The sequence below is a fragment of the Cherax quadricarinatus genome, chromosome 11, assembly GCF_038502225.1.
Source record: "Cherax quadricarinatus isolate ZL_2023a chromosome 11, ASM3850222v1, whole genome shotgun sequence".
Lineage (NCBI taxonomy): Eukaryota > Metazoa > Arthropoda > Malacostraca > Decapoda > Parastacidae > Cherax > Cherax quadricarinatus.
The window spans coordinates 46,613,787-46,632,752 of record NC_091302.1 but is presented as its reverse complement, the minus strand read 5'-3'; the positions used below and the strand labels follow the sequence as shown (position 1 = coordinate 46,632,752).

The following is an 18,966-nucleotide window of genomic DNA, read 5'->3' as shown; positions in this document are numbered from 1 at the left end:
ATAGAGTTGAAGAACAACCTGAGGACTTATATTATTTATACTTCTAGATATGAAGCCAAGAATTCTGTTAGCTTTATTGCGAACACTAATGCACTGCTGACTTGGTTTTAGATTACTGCTAACCAGAACTCCTAAATCCTTTTTGCAGTCAGTAGTATTAAGATCTACATTATTTAGTTTGTGTGGCATGGTTATTTACCTGTCCAACATTTAGAACTTTGCATTTGTCAATATTAAACTGCATCTGCCACTTCTCTGACCATTGCATCAGTCTATTCAAATCATCCTTGAGTGCTCTAGTGTCCTCATTAGAATGAATTGGACGGCCTATTTTGGTGTCATCAACAAATTTGCTTATGTCGCTATTTATTCCCTCATCTATGTCATTTATGTAAATTGTGAACAACAACGGGCCCAACACTGACCCCTGAGGAACACCGCTTGTGATGTGCCCCCATTCTGATTTCTCCCTATTTATGCAAACACTCTGCTGCCTATTTCTCAGCCATGCCCCTACCTAGGAAAAAATTTCTCCCCCTATTCCATGTGCCTTAAGTTTCCTCAATAGCTTTTGGTGTGGAACTTTATCGAAAGCCTTACTGAAGTCCATATACACAATATCATATTCATTATCATGATCTACCTCCTCAAACACCTTAGTGAAAAAAGTTAGTAAATTCGTAAGACAGGGACGCCCCTTTGTAAAACCGTATTGAGATTCATTAATCAATCTGTGCCTGTCAAGATGGCTACGAATTGCTTCGGCAATTATTGATTCCATAAATTTTCCCACTATGGAGGTAAGGCTTATTGGTCTATAGTTCGAAGCCAAGGACCTGTCACCTGCCTTGTAAATAGGTATTACATTTGCCATTTTCCACTTATCAGGCACTATGCCAGTTTGTAGTGATACGTTAAAAAGATTAGGCAATGGTATGCTTAATTCCTCTTTACATTCCTTTAACACCCTTGCAAACAGTTCATCAGTGCCTGGGGATTTGTTAGGTTTTAGTTTCTCTATTTGCCTGAGGACCATGTCACTAGTTACCGCAATTGTACATAGTTTATTATCATCCTGTTCTACATAATCTATTATTTCACGAATATCGCTAGTATTTTCCTGGGTGAAAACTGAGAGGAAGTAGGTATGTATTGAGAATTTCACACACATCCTTATCACTGTCAGTGATCTGACCAGAGTTACTCTTAAGTGGGCCAATCTTGTCCCTAATCTTACTTCTGTATACCTGAAAGAACCCTTTTGGGTTAGTCTTCGAATCCCTTGCGGCCTTAGCCTCATAATCCCTTTTTGCTTTTCTTATTCCTTTCTTTATTTCTCTCTCTAATTGAATATATTGATTTCTTAACTGCCCATCCCTTCTTTTGATACGCCTATATATGCCTCTCTTTTGACTAATGAGATGTTTTAATCTATTGTTCATCCATATCGCATCATTTTTGTTAGATCTAATTTCCCAACTCGGAACAAAAGTTGTCTGGGCAGCTAGAACTATGCTCTGAAAAATGTCATATTGGCAACCAAGATCACCTACCTGACCCATAGTCAGGACATCCCAATTTAGCCCACCCAGGAAATTTTTCAGTCCCATGACGTCGGCCAAGCGAAAATCTGGGACAGAGATTTTATTGCAGTTATCTGGGTAATTCCATGATTTATTGAAACTAAGTGATTTGTGATCACTTTCCCCAAGCTCATCATTAACCTCAAGATTATTAATTAGTGAATCTTTTGTTGGCAAGAACCAAGTCAAGCAGATTGTTTCCTCTAGTTGGTTCTGTCACAACCTATTCTAAAAAGCAATCCTGAACTGTATCAAGAAAGTCACTAGACTCAAGATTTCCTGTCATATTGTTTCAATCAATTTGTCTAAAGTTTAAATCTCCCATTATCACAACATTTTCATATCTAGATACCTTATGAATTTTGTCCCATAACAGCTTACTGCCCTCCCTATCAAGGATTGGGGGCCTATAAATCACACCCAAAATTAATTTGTCACATCCCTCAAGAAACTGTACCAAACAGATTCTGTGTTTGATGTTTCTAATCTTATATCATGTCTAAGTCAACAATTTAAATTTTCTCTGACATACATCGCCACACCACCACCCTTCCTGTTGACCCTATCAGTGTGGAATAGTTTATAACCCTGTATGTTGCATTTAGAAGGCATTTCTCTATCGGGTTGAACCAGGTCTCTGTTATACCAATAATATGTATATTACCTACACTTGCAAGTAATCTTAGCTCATCTATCTTATTTCTTAAACTCCTACTATTTGTATAGTAAACCTTAAGGGAGCTAGTCACTTGTTCCCCTATACTATCTCTGTTTGCTGATCAATTGATTTGTCTTTACTAGCAACTTTATTTAGATTTTTTTTTTTTTTTTTCAACAAGTCGGCCGTCTCCCACCGAGGCAGGGTGACCCAAAAAAAAAAAAGAAAGAAAATCCCCAAAAAGAAAATACTTTCATCATCATTCAACACTTTCACCACACTCGCACATTATCACTGTTTTTGCAGAGGTGCTCAGAATACAACAGTTTAGAAGCATACACATATAAAGATACACAACATATCCCTCCAAACTGCCAATATCCCAAACCCTTCCTTTAAAGTGCAGGCATTGTACTTCCCATTTCCAGGACTCAAGTCCGACTATATGAAAATAACCGGTTTCCCTGAATCCCTTCACTAAATATTACCCTGCTCACACTCCAACAGATCGTCAGGTCCCAAGTACCATTCGTCTCCATTCACTCCTATCTAACACGCTCACGCATGCTTGCTGGAAGTCCAAGCCCCTTGCCCACAAAACCTCCTTCACCCCCTCTCTCCAACCCTTTCGAGGACAACCCCTACCCTGCCTTCCTTCCCCTATAGATTTATATGCTTTCCATGTCATTCTACTTTGATCCATTCTCTCTAAATGACCAAACCACCTCAACAACCCCTCTTCTGCCCTCTGACTAATACTTTTATTAACTCCACACCTTTTCCTAATTTCCACACTCCGAATTTTCTGCATAATATTTACACCACACATTGCCCTTAAACAGGACATCTCCACTGCCTCCAACCGTCTCCTTGCTGCTGCATTTACCACCCAAGCTTCACACCCATATAAGAGTGTTGGTACTACTATACTTTCATACATTCCCTTCTTTGCCTCCATAGATAACGTTTTTTGACTCCACATATACCTCAACGCACCACTCACCTTTTTTCCCTCATCAATTCTATGATTAACCTCATCCTTCATAAATCCATCCGCCGACACGTCAACTCCCAAGTATCTGAAAACATTCACTTCTTCCATACTCCTCCTCCCCAATTTGATATCCAATTTTTCTTTATCTAAATCATTTGACATCCAATTTTTCTTTATCTAAATCATTTGACACCCTCATCACCTTACTCTTTTCTATGTTCACTTTCAACTTTCTACCTTTACACACATTCCCAAACTCTTCCACTAACCTTTGCAATTTTTCTTTAGAATCTCCCATAAGCACAGTATCATCAGCAAAAAGTAACTGTGTCAGTTCCCATTTTGAATTTGATTCCCCAAAATTTAATCCCACCCCTCTCCCGAACACCCTAGCATTTACTTCCTTTACAACCCCATCTATAAATATATTAAACAACCATGGTGACATTACACATCCCTGTCTAAGACCTACTTTTACTGGGAAGTAGTCTCCCTCTCTTCTACACACCCTAACCTGAGCCTCACTATCCTCATAAAAACTCTTTACAGCATTTAATAACTTACCACCTATTCCATATACTTGCAACATCTGCCACATTGCTCCTCTATCCACTCTATCATATTCCTTTTCTAAATCCATAAATGCAATAAAAACTTCCCTACCTTTATCTAAATACTGTTCACATATATGCTTCAATGTAAACACTTGATCTACACATCCCCTACCCACTCTGAAACCTCCTTGCTCATCTGCAATCCTACATTCTGTCTTACCTCTAATTCTTTTAATTATAACCCTACCGTACACTTTTCCTGGTATACTCAGTAAACTTATTCCTCTATAATTTTTACAGTCTCTTTTGTCCCCTTTCCCTTTATATAAAGGGACTATACATGCTCTCCGCCAATCCCTAGGTACCTTCCCCTCTTTCATACATTTATTAAACAAAAGTACCAACCACTCCAACACTATATCCCCCCCTGCTTTTAACATTTCTGTCATGATCCCATCAGTTCCAGCTGCTTTACCCCCTTTCATTCTACGTAATGCCTCACGTACCTCCCCCACACTTACATTCTGCTCTTCTTCACTCCTAAAAGATGGTATACCTCCCAGACCAGTGCATGAAATTACTGCCTCTGTTTTTTCCTTAACATTTAAAAGTTCCTCAAAATATTCTCGCCATCTACTTAATACCTCCATCTCCCCATCTACGAACTCCCCTACTCTGTTTTTAACTGACAAATCCATACTTTCCCTAGGTTTTCTTAACTTGTTTAACTCACTCCAAAATTTTTTCTTATTTTCATTAAAATTTCTTGACAGTGCCTCTCCCACTCTATCATCTGCTCTCCTTTTGCACTCTCTCGCCACTCTCTTTACCTTTCTTTAACTCTCCATATACTCTGCTCGTCTTATAACACTTCTGCTTTGTAAAAACCTCTCATAAGCTACCTTTTTCTCTTTTATCACACCCTTTACTTCATCATTCCACCAATCACTCCTCTTTCCTCCTGCCCCCACCCTCCTATAACCACAAACTTCTGCCCCACATTCTAGTACTGCATTTTTAAAACTATTCCAACCCTCTTCAATCCCCCCACTACTCATCTTTGCACTAGCCCACTTTTCTGCCAATAGTCGCTTATATCTCGCCCGAACTTCCTCCTCCCTTAGTTTATACACTTTCACCTCCCTCTTACTTGTTGTTGCCGCCACCTTCCTTTTTTCCCATCTACCTCTTACTCTAACTGTAGCTACAACTAAATAATGATCCGATATATCAGTTGCCCCTCTATAAACATGTACATCCTGGAGCCTTTCCTTCAACCTTTTATCCACCAATCCATAATCTAATAAACTACTTTCATTACGTGCTACATCATACCTTGTATATTTATATATCCTCTTTTTCATAAAATATGTATTACTTATTACCAAATCTCTTTCTACACAGCTCAATTAAAGGCTCACCATTTACGTTTACCCCTGGCACCCCAAATTTACGTACTACTCCCTCCATAACATTTTTACCCACTTTAGCATTGAAATCCCCAACCACCATTACTCTCACACTTGATTCAAAACTCCCCATGCATTCACTCAACATTTCCCAAAATCTCTCTCTCTCCTCTACACTTCTCTCTTCTCCTCTCTCCTCTCTCTCTTCTCCTTCTTTAGCTCTAACTCTATTTGAAACCCCTGACCTAATCCCATTTATTCCTCTCCACTGAAACTCTCCCACCCCCTTCAGCTTTGTTTCACTTAAAGCCAGGACATCCAGCTTCTTCTCATTCATAACATCCACAATCATCTCTTTCTTATCATCTGCACAACATCCACGCACATTCAGACTTCCCACTTTGACAATTTTCTTCTTCTTATTCTTTTTAGTAATCGATTCCCACCAACAGGAAAAACTTTCACCATCATTCACTCCATCACTGTCTTGCCAGAAGGGTGCTTTACACTACAGTTTTTAAACTGCAACATTAACACCCATTGTTCCCGGCATTTTAGTCGACTTTTACGACACGCATGGCTTACGGAGGAAAGATTCTTATTCCACTTCCCCATAGATATAAAAGGAAAAGTAATAAGACCAAGAACTATTAAGATAAAATCAAAGAAAACTCAGATGAGTGTGTATAAATAAATGTGTACATGTATGTGTAGTGTGACCTAAGTGTTAGTAGAAGTAGCAAGACATACCTGTAATTTTGAATATTGTCTTTTAGACATATCCCTGAGGTATCCTGGAAATAACTGCTGTTTTTAACCCTAATGCTGCAGCCTGATTGTTTCCCACAAACACCCATACCTCTATAATCTATCAGTTTAAATTCCTAGACAAGTCATCAATTACCCTCTCAATTGAATTGGCTAATGCAACCACTCCATCCCCAGAGAGATGAACCCCATCCCTTGCATACATATCACGTTTGCCAAACAATAGGTCCCGGTTATCAATGAATGGGATTGCAAGTTCCTTGCAGTACCTGTCTAGCCAGCAATTTATACCAATTGCTCTAGACATCCATTCATTGCCCACTCCCTTTCTAGGCAAGGTGCTACATATGACTGGGATCCCTCCCTTAGACCTATCTACCTCTATGGCTAACCTGTACTTATCCAGCAGCTCCTCTCTCCTGCCCTTCCCAATATCATTACCCCAGCACTAAGACAGATAATAGGCTTATTCCCATTACCTGCCATAATATTATCCAACCTGCTGACTATGTCACCAACACCAGCTCCAGGAAGGCACACTCTCTGTATGACCTTTCTGTCTCTGTTACAAAATGCACGGTCCATATATCTTACCTGAGAATCGCCTACTATTAAAATATTCTTACCTTGATTAGCAGGGGAATCAGTGGTACCTTCAACCTCACTAACCACTGAAGTACACTCGTCTTGGAGAACAGAGAATCAATTTCCTACCTTCACATCTTCTCTATTAACTCTCCTCATCTTCCTTCTTCCTGAACTGTGAACCACTTGCCACTTAAAGCGGCTGCCGCTATCACTGCTGGTGACCATTCCTTCCTTACCAGCTAAATCCTTCTCACACTCGCTCCCAAACTCATCTATACGAAGCTTCAGCCTTCCATTTTCCTCCTGAAGAAGTAGGATCTCCTCCTTCAACACTTGAACCTGAGATTCTAAAACACTACAACAAGCCATGGTGCTTGGTAACAGCCCACGCTAACTCCCAAGAGCTTAGCCAGGTATGACCGCAAGTGACCACTGACCTCAGTGTACTATGTATTATTCCAGTCACAGTATAGTGCCTTTTTGTTCTGCACAATTTATCTTTATTAGGTCTAACAGAAAATAAAAATTGTCTGCCTCCAATATAGAAGCATTGAATATATATTTAAAGGAATTTTGTTACCAATCTGTAAGGGTGCCCAAACTTAAGCCTACCCATGCTCAAATTTCTCAGTCTGGCCATGAGTACTGTATTTAAAATATATTCTTTGTGGTATTTTTTTGTTTGTTAATTTTTATTAATGAATGAGTAATTGCACAGGAGATGATAACAGCACCTGTCTAGGTATCAACACCCTAGAAGAAGTGGGCGAAAACTTTGGAGGTCGAGGCAACAAGGATTCCCCTGCAGATAACCCCAAGCTCTCTCCTAAGATTGCTGTGATGGAGCCTGTCTTACGCTTTCTGCAACTGCTCTGTGAAAATCATAATTTGTTTCTCCAGGTTAGTGAGTCATGCATTGCAATTTCTGAATCTATTTATTATACTATAGTTTTTTATTTGAGAAATTTGCCGTCTTAATGCACTCTTTTCTCCATTTAAAGTATCCAGTATTTAACAAATTGCTTTCTCTGCAGTTCTGTGAGTTCAAAATTTTTAGGAACATTAATTTATGTTACTTTGTCATTGTAAAATTTTTACACTTACTAAAGATAAAGAAACAAAAAATTGCTATGACTTGGGGCTCACTGCACTACCGTTTTTATTTATTTATTTATTTAGTAATTTAAGCATACATACAGAGGTACAAAAAATACAGGTAAGAGCAGCATGCCAAAGCCACTTATATGCATAGCATTACGGGCTGGCTTAAAATTAACTTAATAAATTGGGGCCAAAAATATGACAGTCCTAAGGTTATAGACCTTTTAGCTATCTGTGTTTATCCAACTTCACTTATTTATTTTTAGGTGCCATATTACCTACACTTACAGATTTATTGTTTCCCATGAAAAATACAACAACTTCCAGAAAGCAAAAAAAAAATGTGAAGGATGACATGTGTACACCTAAGAAGTGTACCCTGAGGTAAAATTAAACATAACTGCTCTAAGTTGAGCTACATTATCAGTAATAAAATCTTTGCACCCTAAACATTAGACTCTAATTATATTGATAAGACAATAAAAAAAATATTGTGTAGGCATTGATGAAAGAAACATACCTGTAACATTAAAATACAATGTTTTTCATAATTGTAGTTAGCTTGGTGCAAATATGGAAACAGAAGTCTCCTGAGGTGCATATGATCATTATAACATCAGCACAGACAAAGGTAATTTCAAACATACTTTACGTCATACTTGCGACTAGTTCTTGAATGTGTATTGTCAGTGTGGAACCCACGCCTAATAAAACACTGAAACTAAGAGAGTACAAAGGAAAGCATCACTGCTGGTACATGAGCAGTGAAAAGAAGCTAGAAAGAAAGTATGCAAGAACTACTAATCTTAGTGGGGTAGCAAAGAATGAGGGAGTGTGACCTCCATATAAAAAAAATACTATTGGGGTATATACAAGGGAGACAAGAATAGGCTTTACCAGAGATATAACAAGAATAAGCAGGCCTGGTTGAAAATAACACATAAATGAGCCACAAGAATACTAGGAAGCATTGTTTCAACATAAAAATAGTAAAGGAGTGCAATAAGCTGAGAAATGGCACAGTGGTTTTAAAAAATAGATTTAACAGGGCTCAGTCAGTCAAGAGTTTAGTGGCAGGACCAAGAGCTGAAACTCACTCCCTGCAGACTCGAATATGAAATTTCAAACACAAGTGGTAAATATCATATTCTTATTTTTTTTCAGAATTTCCTAAGGAATCAGAAAAGTAAGACAAATTACAACTTAATAAGCAAAACTCTTATGTTTTTGGACTGTATATGTGGGTCAACAACTGGCGGGTTGGGTCTCCTCGGACTCTACATTAATGAACACAATGTCTCTCTCATTAATCAAACTTTAGAAACGCTTACCGAATATTGTCAAGGCCCCTGTCATGAGAACCAGAACTGCATTGGTGAGTGTTCTTCTTAATTTAGTTACTTTTCTTAATGCATGACAAATTTTGTTATTTTTATTTTTTATTATTAATGCATCAGCTGTTACCCACTAAGGCAGGGTGACCTGAAAAAGAAGAAACACTATCATCATCATTCACTCCATCACTGTCTTGCCAGAGGTGTACCTACACTACAGTTAAAAAAAATGCAACATCAACAGCCCTTATTCAGAGTGCAGGCACTGTACTTCCCATTTCCAGGACTCAAGTCTGGTTAACTGATTTCCTTGAATCTCTTCATAAATGTTTCCCGGCTCACACTCCAACAGCACGTCAAGTCATAAAAACCATTTGTCTCCACCCCTACCTAACACACTCATGCACACTTGTTGGAATTCCAAGCCCCTCGCACACAAAACCTCCTTTACCCCCTCCCTTCAACCTTTACTAGGCTGACCCTTACCCTGCCTGCCTTCCACTACAGATTTATATGCTCTCCAAGTCATTCTGTTTCATTACATCCTTTCTGAATGTCCGAACCACTTCAACAACCCCTTCTCAGCCCTCTGGATAATACTTTTAGAAACCTACACTCCTCCTAATTTCCAAACTATGGATTCTCTTCATTATATTCACACTGCACATTGCCCTCAGACACAACATCTCCACTGCCTCCAACCTTCTCCTTGTTGCAACATTCACCAACATTCCACACTATACTTATTAAATGATTTAATTATACTATTAGCTGTGTGTATAACCATTTTACTGAGTGTTTTAATAGACTTGAGTCTGGGAGGTAGGATGTACAGTGCCTGCACTTTGAAGGAGAGATGGTGGTGCTACAGTGTAGAGGGTCATTTGAATTGTGATGTCAAGCACTTCTGGCAATATAGCACTTGAATGTTTCCTTGTGATAGTAAAAAATTTCTAATGGTAACTCTTATGTTATATTTAATACCTAATTTTCTCCTGCTAATTTGTCTACCATTTTAACTACATTCAAGTGTTAAAGATGTATGAAATTCTGAAGACTGCTGTTGTCAAGACATTCCTCACTCCTTTTCTCACTGGCACACTGTTGACATAAACAGTGACAAACTTGGCTCACTGACAAGCATTCTTGTTAACCTTTTAGGAAAAAACATTTTATTAACACTTTGACTGTTTCAGTCATATATATACGTCTTATGAACCTATGTGTTTGAGACGTACATGTATATATACTCAAAAATTGTAGCAGCTTCAAATCAAGCGGGAGAAAGCTGATACTCCCACATGTGGGAGAATGGGTCTGTGTGGTCAGTGTGTGCAGTATAAATAAAATCTTACAGCACACAGTGCATAGTGGGAAAAAAAGCTCCAACCGTGTTTTTGGATTAAAACGCCAACTTTGAGGTGCATTTTCGTATAGTATTTATTTTTGTATTCTCATTTTCTTGGTCTCATTTGATAGAATGAAAGACATATAGAAATAGAGATGATTTTGATTGGTTTCACTATGAAAAGGACCTTGAAATTGAGCTCAAAGTAGCAGAAATGTTCGATTTTTGCTGATGTTCAAGAGTAAATAAATGACATCATTGTCCAATAAATGTCCAACTAGTCATTCTAATACGCAGTCACAAGTGGGTTGGCATTATTTATAAAATTATGACAATAATGCAGCAGTCTGCATAACAGTAAATCTTCTGTTTTTTGTACTAATAAAAATTCAAAATAGAAAGCAAGAGTAATATAAGAGGGGCCTGGAGACATGTTATTTTAGTGCCAGGAATGTCTATATTGTTCATTCTGGACCCTGTTTTGAAATTGGCATATTTTTTAATTTGCTTGAAATTGGCCAAATTGCGAATTTATGACCACTTTATTGGGTAGTTGAAATCGGTAAATTGGCAGTTTCTTGTACTCAATCGATAGAACAAATGGAGTTCTAAAGAAAAAGCTATGAGTTTGGTTGACTGGAACACTGGAATGGAATTATGCAAGAGCATAATTCCGTAAGTTTTCCATCAAATTTCGTACTTACTGAGAGACACTCTAGGATTGGGGGTTGTGACAGTCAAAGGGTTAAAAGGCATTGTAGTCAATAAGAATAGGGTGGCACTGCCACTGTTCTTTATATCATATACACATGATATGAGCAAACATCATACGCATTTTTCAGTACCAAAATTTTAATACAGTGGACCCCCGGTTAACGATATTTTTTCACTCCAGAAGTATGTTCAGGTGCCAGTACTGACCGAATTTGTTCCCATAAGGAATATTGTGAAGTAGATTAGTCCATTTCATACCCCCAAACATACACGTACAAACGCACTTACATAAATACACATACATAATTGGTCGCATTCGGAGGTGATCGTTATGCGGGGGTCCACTGTATGCGTAAAGGAAGAAAGTCGAAAGTAAACATAAATAACAGTAAGGTGATGAGGATATCAAACAATTTAGATAAGGAAAAATTGGAAATCAGATTGGAGGGAGGGAGTATGGAAGAAGTGAATGTGTTCAGATATTTGGGAGTAGACTTGTCAGCAGATGGGTTTATGAAGGATGAGGTAAACCATAGAACTGATGAAAAAAAAAAAGGTGGGTTGTGCATTGAGGTATCTGTGGAGACAAAGAACATTATCCATGGAGGCAAAAAAGGGAATGTATGAGAGTATAGTGGTACCAACACTCTGATATGGGTGTAAAGCATGGGTCGTAATTGTTGCAGCAAGGAGGAGGCTGGAGGCAGTGGAGATGTTGTGTCTACGGGCAGTGTATGGTGTAAACATTATACAGAGAATTCATCATGTGGAAATTAGGAGGAGGTGTGGAGTTACTAAAATTATTATTCAGAGGGCTGAGGAGGGGCTGTTAAAGTGGCTTGGTCATTTACAGAGAATGGATAAAAATAGGATGACTTAAAGGGTGTATAAATCTGTAGTGGAGGAAAGGAGGGGTAGGGGTCATCCTACAAAAGGATTGAGGGAGGGGGTAAAAGAGGTTTTGTGTGCAAGGAGCTTGGACATACAGTAGGCATGTGTGAGCATGTTTGATAGGAGTGAATGGGGACGAATGATTTTTGGCACTTGAAGAGCTGTTGGAGTGTGAGCAGGGTAATATTTTGTGAAGGGATTCGGGAAAACTGGTTAGCCAAACTTGAGTCGTGGAGGTGGGAAGTACAGTGCCTGCACTTTAAAGGAGGGGTTTGAGATATTTGCTGTTTGGAATGACATCTGAACGTCATATCTGGGCACCTCTGCAAAGACAGTAATTATGTGCGAATGATGGTGAAAGCTTCTTTCTCTTTTGGGTCGCCCTGCCTCTGTGGGAGACAGTGTGTTGAAAATAAAAATTAGTTGGAACAAGAGAGATACAAGGTATACCTCAGTGGTAGGAATAGACAAGTAGAAGGAAGATTTTGAATATAATAATATAAGGGAAGGGGGACAAAAGAGATTGTAAAAATTATAGAGGAATAAGTTTACTGAGTATACCAGGAAAAGTGTACAGTAGGGTTATAATTGAAATAATTAGAGGTAAGACAGAATGTAGGATTGCGGATGAGCAAGGAGGTTTTAGAGTGGGTAGGGGATGTGTACATCGTGTTTACATTGAAGCATATATGTGAACAGTATTTAGATAAAGGTAGGGAAGTTTTTTTATTGCATTTATGGATTTTGAAAAGGCATATGAGAGAGTGGATAGAGGAGCAATGTGGCAGATGTTGCAAGTATATGGAATAGGTGTTAAGTTATTAAATGCTGTAAAGAGTTTTTATGAGGATAGTGAGGCTCAGGTTAGGGTGTGTAGAAGAGAGGGAGACTACTTCCCGGTAAAAGTAGGTCTTAGACAGGGATGTGTAATGCCACCATGGTTGTTTAATATATTTATAGATGGGGTTGTAAAAGAAGTAAATGTTAGGGTGTTCAGGAGAGGGGTGGGATTAAATTATGGGGAACCAGATACAAAATGGGAATTGACACAGTTGCTTATTGCTGATGATACTGTGGTTATGGGAGATTCTAAAGAAAAATTGCAAAGGTTAGTGGACGAGTTTGGGAGTGTGTGTAAGGGTAGAAAGTTGAAAGTGAACATAGAAAAGAGTAAGGTGATGAGGGTATTAAATGATTTAGATAAAGAAAAATTGGATATCAAATTGGAGAGGAGGAGTAGTATGGAAGAAGTGAATGTTTTCAGATACTTGGGAGTTGACGAGAGATGAGAGAGTGGGTGAGATGTTATCAACAAATTTTGTTGAAAATAAGAAAAAGTTTTGGAGTGAGATTAACAAGTTAAGAAAGCCTAGAGAACAAATGGATTTGTCAGTTAAAAATAGGAGAGGAGAGTTATTAAATGGAGAGTTAGAGGTATTGGGAAGATGGAAGGAATATTTTGAGGAATTGTTAAATGTTGATGAAGATAGGGAAGCTGTGATTTCGTGTATAGGGCAAGGAGGAATAACATCTTGTAGGAGTGAGGAAGAGCCAGTTGTGAGTGTGGGGGAAGTTCGTGAGGCAGTAGGCAAAATGAAAGGGGGTAAGGCAGCCGGGATTGATGGGATAAAGATAGAAATGTTAAAAGCAGGTGGGGATATAGTTTTGGAGTGGTTGGTGCAATTATTTAATAAATGTATGGAAGAGGGTAAGGTACCTAGGGATTGGCAGAGAGCATGCATAGTTCCTTTGTATAAAGGCAAAGGGGATAAAAGAGAGTGCAAAAATTATAGGGGGATAAGTCTGTTGAGTGTACCTGGTAAAGTGTATGGTAGAGTTATAATTGAAAGAATTAAGAGTAAGACGGAGAATAGGATAGCAGATGAACAAGGAGGCTTTAGGAAAGGTAGGGGGTGTGTGGACCAGGTGTTTACAGTGAAACATATAAGTGAACAGTATTTAGATAAGGCTAAAGAGGTCTTTGTGGCATTTATGGATTTGGAAAAGGCATATGACAGGGTGGATAGGGGGGCAATGTGGCAGATGTTGCAAGTGTATGGTGTAGGAGGTAGGTTACTGAAAGCAGTGAAGAGTTTTTACGAGGATAGTGAGGCTCAAGTTAGAGTATGTAGGAAAGAAGGAAATTTTTTCCCAGTAAAAGTAGGCCTTAGACAAGGATGTGTGATGTCACCGTGGTTGTTTAATATATTTATAGATGGGGTTGTAAGAGAAGTAAATGCGAGGGTCTTGGCAAGAGGCGTGGAGTTAAAAGATAAAGAATCACACACAAAGTGGGAGTTGTCACAGCTGCTCTTTGCTGATGACACTGTGCTCTTGGGAGATTCTGAAGAGAAGTTGCAGAGATTGGTGGATGAATTTGGTAGGGTGTGCAAAAGAAGAAAATTAAAGGTGAATACAGGAAAGAGTAAGGTTATGAGGATAACAAAAAGATTAGGTGATGAAAGATTGAATATCAGATTGGAGGGAGAGAGTATGGAGGAGGTGAATGTATTCAGATATTTGGGAGTGGACGTGTCAGCGGATGGGTCTATGAAAGATGAGGTGAATCATAGAATTGATGAGGGAAAAAGAGTGAGTGGTGCACTTAGGAGTCTGTGGAGACAAAGAACTTTGTCCTTGGAGGCAAAGAGGGGAATGTATGAGAGTATAGTTTTACCAACGCTCTTATATGGGTGTGAAGCGTGGGTGATGAATGTTGCAGCGAGGAGAAGGCTGGAGGCAGTGGAGATGTCATGTCTGAGGGCAATGTGTGGTGTGAATATAATGCAGAGAATTCGTAGTTTGGAAGTTAGGAGGAGGTGCGGGATTACCAAAACTGTTGTCCAGAGGGCTGAGGAAGGGTTGTTGAGGTGGTTCGGACATGTAGAGAGAATGGAGCGAAACAGAATGACTTCAAGAGTGTATCAGTCTGTAGTGGAAGGAAGGCGGGGTAGGGGTCGGCCTAGGAAGGGTTGGAGGGAGGGGGTAAAGGAGGTTTTGTGTGCGAGGGGCTTGGACTTCCAGCAGGCATGCGTGAGCGTGTTTGATAGGAGTGAATGGAGACAAATGGTTTTTAATACTTGACGTGCTGTTGGAGTGTGAGCAAAGTAACATTTATGAAGGGATTCAGGGAAACCGGCAGGCCGGACTTGAGTCCTGGAGATGGGAAGTACAGTGCCTGCACTCTGAAGGAGGGGTGTTAATGTTGCAGTTTAAAAACTGTAGTGTAAAACACCCTTCTGGCAAGACAGTGATGGAGTGAATGATGGTGAAAGTTTTTCTTTTTCGGGCCACCCTGCCTTGGTGGGAATCGGCCGGTGTGATAATAAAAAATAAATAAAGAAGTTAATCATAGAATTGATGAGGGAAAAAAGGTAAGTGGTGCGTTGAGATATATGTTGAGACAAAAAACGTTATCTCTGGAGGCAAAGAAGGGAATGTATGAAAGTATAGTAGTACCAACACTCTTATATGGGTGTGAAGCTTGAGTTGTGAATGCAGCAGCAAGGAGGCGGTTGGAGGCAGTGGAGATGTCTTGCAGAAAATTCGGAGTGTGGAAATTAGGAGAAGGTGTGGAGTTAATAAAAGTATTAGCCAGAGGGCTGAAGAGGGGTTGTTGAGGTGGTTGGGTCATTTAGAGAGAATAGATCAAAGTAGAATAACATGGAGAGCATTTAAATCTGTAGGGGAAGGAAGGCAGGGTAGGGGTTGTCCTCAAAAAGGTTGGAAGGAAGGGGTAAGGGAGGTTTTGTGGGCAAGGGGCTTGGACTTCCAGCAAGCGTGCGTGAGCGTGTTCGATAAGAGTGAATGGAGACGAATGGTATTTGGGACCTGACAATCTGTTGGAGTGTGAGCAGGGTAATATTTAGTGAAGGGATTCAGGGAAGCCGGTTATTATACACAAATAACCCGCACATAGAAGAGAGGAGCTTACGATGACATTTCGGTCCAACTTGGGCCATTTACAAAGTCACACTAACAAGAAGTAGAGCAGGACGGGTATATATAGGCAGGAAGAGGTAGTGGTAGTAGTAGTAGTAGAAGCAATGGGGAAGTAAGGAGGAGGAGCCAGTCAAATACAAAGAAAGGGGAACACTGCAAGGCAGCTAGGTGCCCACAGAGGAAGAGGAAGAACACAGAGGTGGGGAGAGGAGAAAAAAATGAAATAAATAGTGAAGGAACAGAAATACAAGACAGAAGAAAGAAAGACAACCCAGAAGAGAAAAAAGGAAAGAGGAACGGGGAAGAGGGAGAAGAAGAAAAAGGAGGAATCAGGTTAAGTCATGGGTGCTCTCAAGTTTGCAGCATTTTACAATGTAGTGGGAGAGGAAGGCATCTACAGAGACGAAGCCAGGACTAAGATTCATACAAGGAAAGTTGTGTACAGTATTAGGGAGAATTCAACAAGATGGCAACTGTTAAAGTTGGAAGTAGGGAAGACAGTTTTAGTAGAAGACCAGTCTATAGGATGGCTGTGATCTCTGATGTGACAGAAAAGAGCATTGTTAGTGTCGGCAAGCCTAACACTATTTTTGTGCTCCCTAAGTCTGTCAGAAAGAGATCGGCCAGTTTCTCCAAAGTATTGAAGAGGACAGGAGGAGCAAGAAATAGAGTAGACACCAGGAACATCTGTAGAGGGAGGAGAGGTATGAACGAGATTAGTGCAAAGAGTGTTAGTCTGGCAGAAAGTAAGCTTGATGTCTAGGGGACGGAGAGAATTGTTCAGATTAGAAAGACTGAAAATGTAGGGAAGGCAGAGGACAGAAGAGTTCCCAGGAGTAGAGAGTTTGGGAGAGAAGAAATTACGTTTAGCATGTGAGAGGGCAGAGTCTATGAAATCGGAAGGGTAGCCAAGATGGGAAAACGAATTATGAAGAGTGGAAATTTCTGCTGGAAGGAACTGAGGATCACAGATGCAGAGAGCACGGAGGAAGAGGGAGATATGAACACTTTTCTCGACAGGGGAAGCATGATAGGAAAAGTAGTGAATGTACATGCCACTGTGCATAAGTTTGCAGTAAACGGAATATGAAAAACCTGTATCTGAGCAGTGGACATGGACATCAAGGAAAGGAAGCAAGGAATTAGATTCCCATTCAGCTTTAAACCTAATGGAAGGGGCAAGATTATTAAGAACTTCAAGTAAAGGTTGGAAGAGACTGGAGTCATGAGGCCACAGAGCAAAGATGTCATCCACATAGCAGAGCCAGAGTGAAGGGCGCACATCGATGGTAGGAAGAAGAACAGTCTCGAAGTATTCCATGTAACGATTAGCAAGGACAGGAGAGAGAGGAGTGCCCATAGCAACACCGAAGGTTTGAGAATAGTATTTCCCTTGGAAGGAAAAGGAATTAGAGCCCACACAGAGGCGGATAAGATCAAGAAAGACATCAATAGGTATAGGGAGATAAAGAAACCCTTTTTGGACCTTCTCTCTAAGAAAATCAAGGACATCATCAAGAGGGACATTGGTGAAGAGGGACTTAACGTCAAGACTAAGCATCTTACAGGTCGGGAGAGGGCGAACCCGTTCAATGAAGTCTTGAGAGTGACGGAGTTAGGCAGGAGAGAAAGTACCAAGAAAGGGAGTGAGGGTTTTGGCCAGCCAAGAAGCAAGAGAATAAGAGACAGAACCTCTAGAGGAAATGATAGGACATAGAGGAATATCAGGTTTATGAGTTTTGGGAAGGCCATAGAAATAGGGAAGAGAGGGACAGATGACACGAAACCGTTGAACAAGGTCAAAGTCAGGAGGACAGAGGTCGGAGAGAGTCCTTAGTTTCTTGTTGAAAGTTCTCTTGATGTGATCAAGAGGGTTGGAAATGAGAGGAGTGTAGGTACTTTAGTCAGAAAGCAAGACATCAACTGTACGGAGGTAATCCTCGCGATCAAGGATAATTACCGAATTACCTTTGTCAGAAGATAGTATGACAAAGTGTTAGATTTAAGAGAAGAAAGGGCAAGTTGGTAACAGCGCGGAAGGTGGTGGTTCTTAGAAAACAGACTATCAAGAGCAGGAAGGAGAGCGCCACGAAAAGTGGACATGTCAGGAAGATTATGGGAGCGAGACTGATGAAAAGAATCAAAAAAGCTAATCAGTTTAGTACCAGCGAGAGGGGCAGGTGAAATGGCAAAGGAAAGGCCAAAACCAAGAAGTTCAAGCTCATATTGAGAGAGTGAGACAGAAGACAAGTTAGTAACACAGTCAGTGAGGGAGAATTTAGACCAAGGGCTATCTGAGATGAGACGTTGAAGTTTATTCTGTAGTTTAGAAGAATGAATTTGTGCATTCAGGCGAGCAGTGTCAAAGGCAATGGTAGAGAGAAGGTTACAGAGATCTTGTGGTAGAGCCACAAAGAGAGCATGTTGACGCTGACGGAAAGTAAAGAAGGCATCTTCAACCTGAGATTTAGTAGAAAGAATGAGCTGCTGAAGTAGGAGACTGGCATGATCAGGAAAGGGAGTGCCCAGTGGGTTGGGTTTCAGGAAATGGGAGAAGGAAGGGGGCAGGACTTGTTTAGCAAGACAGTCACGTAGGAAGCGAAGCTGATTCTTACGACGCCGGGTAGCAATAAGAGCAGCCTCATAAGATCGAGAGAGGGGTTTAAAAGAGGGAAGAACATAAAAAAAGTTGGAAAGAATATGACGCTTAACTGCGGGGTCCATAAATAACAAAAAAGGCACAATACCGTGACTGGAACGATTCACAAATAACCCTCACATAGAAGAGAGGAGCTTACGACAACGTTTCGGTCCAACTTGGACCATTTACAAAGTCACTCTAACAAGAAGTAGAGCAGGACGGGTATATATAGGCAGGAAGAGGTAGTGGTAGTAGTAGTGGCGGCGGAGATGGAAAGAAGAAGCAATGGGGAAGTAGGGAGGAGGAGCCAGTCAAAGTTAGTAACACTGACTGTGTTACTAACTTGTCTTCTGTCTCACTCTCTCAGTATGAGCTTGAACTTCTTGGTTTGTTTTGGCCTTTCCTTTGCCACTTCACCTGCCCCTCGCGCTGGTATTGAAC

At 40.1% G+C, this 18,966-nt stretch overlaps 1 protein-coding gene across 16 annotated transcripts in view; it reads left to right on the top strand.

The window, feature by feature from the left end:
* Itpr (Inositol 1,4,5,-trisphosphate receptor) overlaps positions 1 to 18,966 on the top strand; it is a 590,630-nt gene that overhangs the window by 477,068 nt on the left and 94,596 nt on the right. For all 16 annotated transcript variants that reach the window (XM_070084086.1, XM_070084085.1, XM_070084080.1 and 13 more), the window contains 2 exons: positions 7,273 to 7,454; positions 8,820 to 9,030. In XM_070084086.1, the coding sequence (XP_069940187.1) occupies positions 7,273 to 7,454; positions 8,820 to 9,030 (393 nt within the window). The remainder of the gene's footprint in view (positions 1 to 7,272; positions 7,455 to 8,819; positions 9,031 to 18,966) is intronic.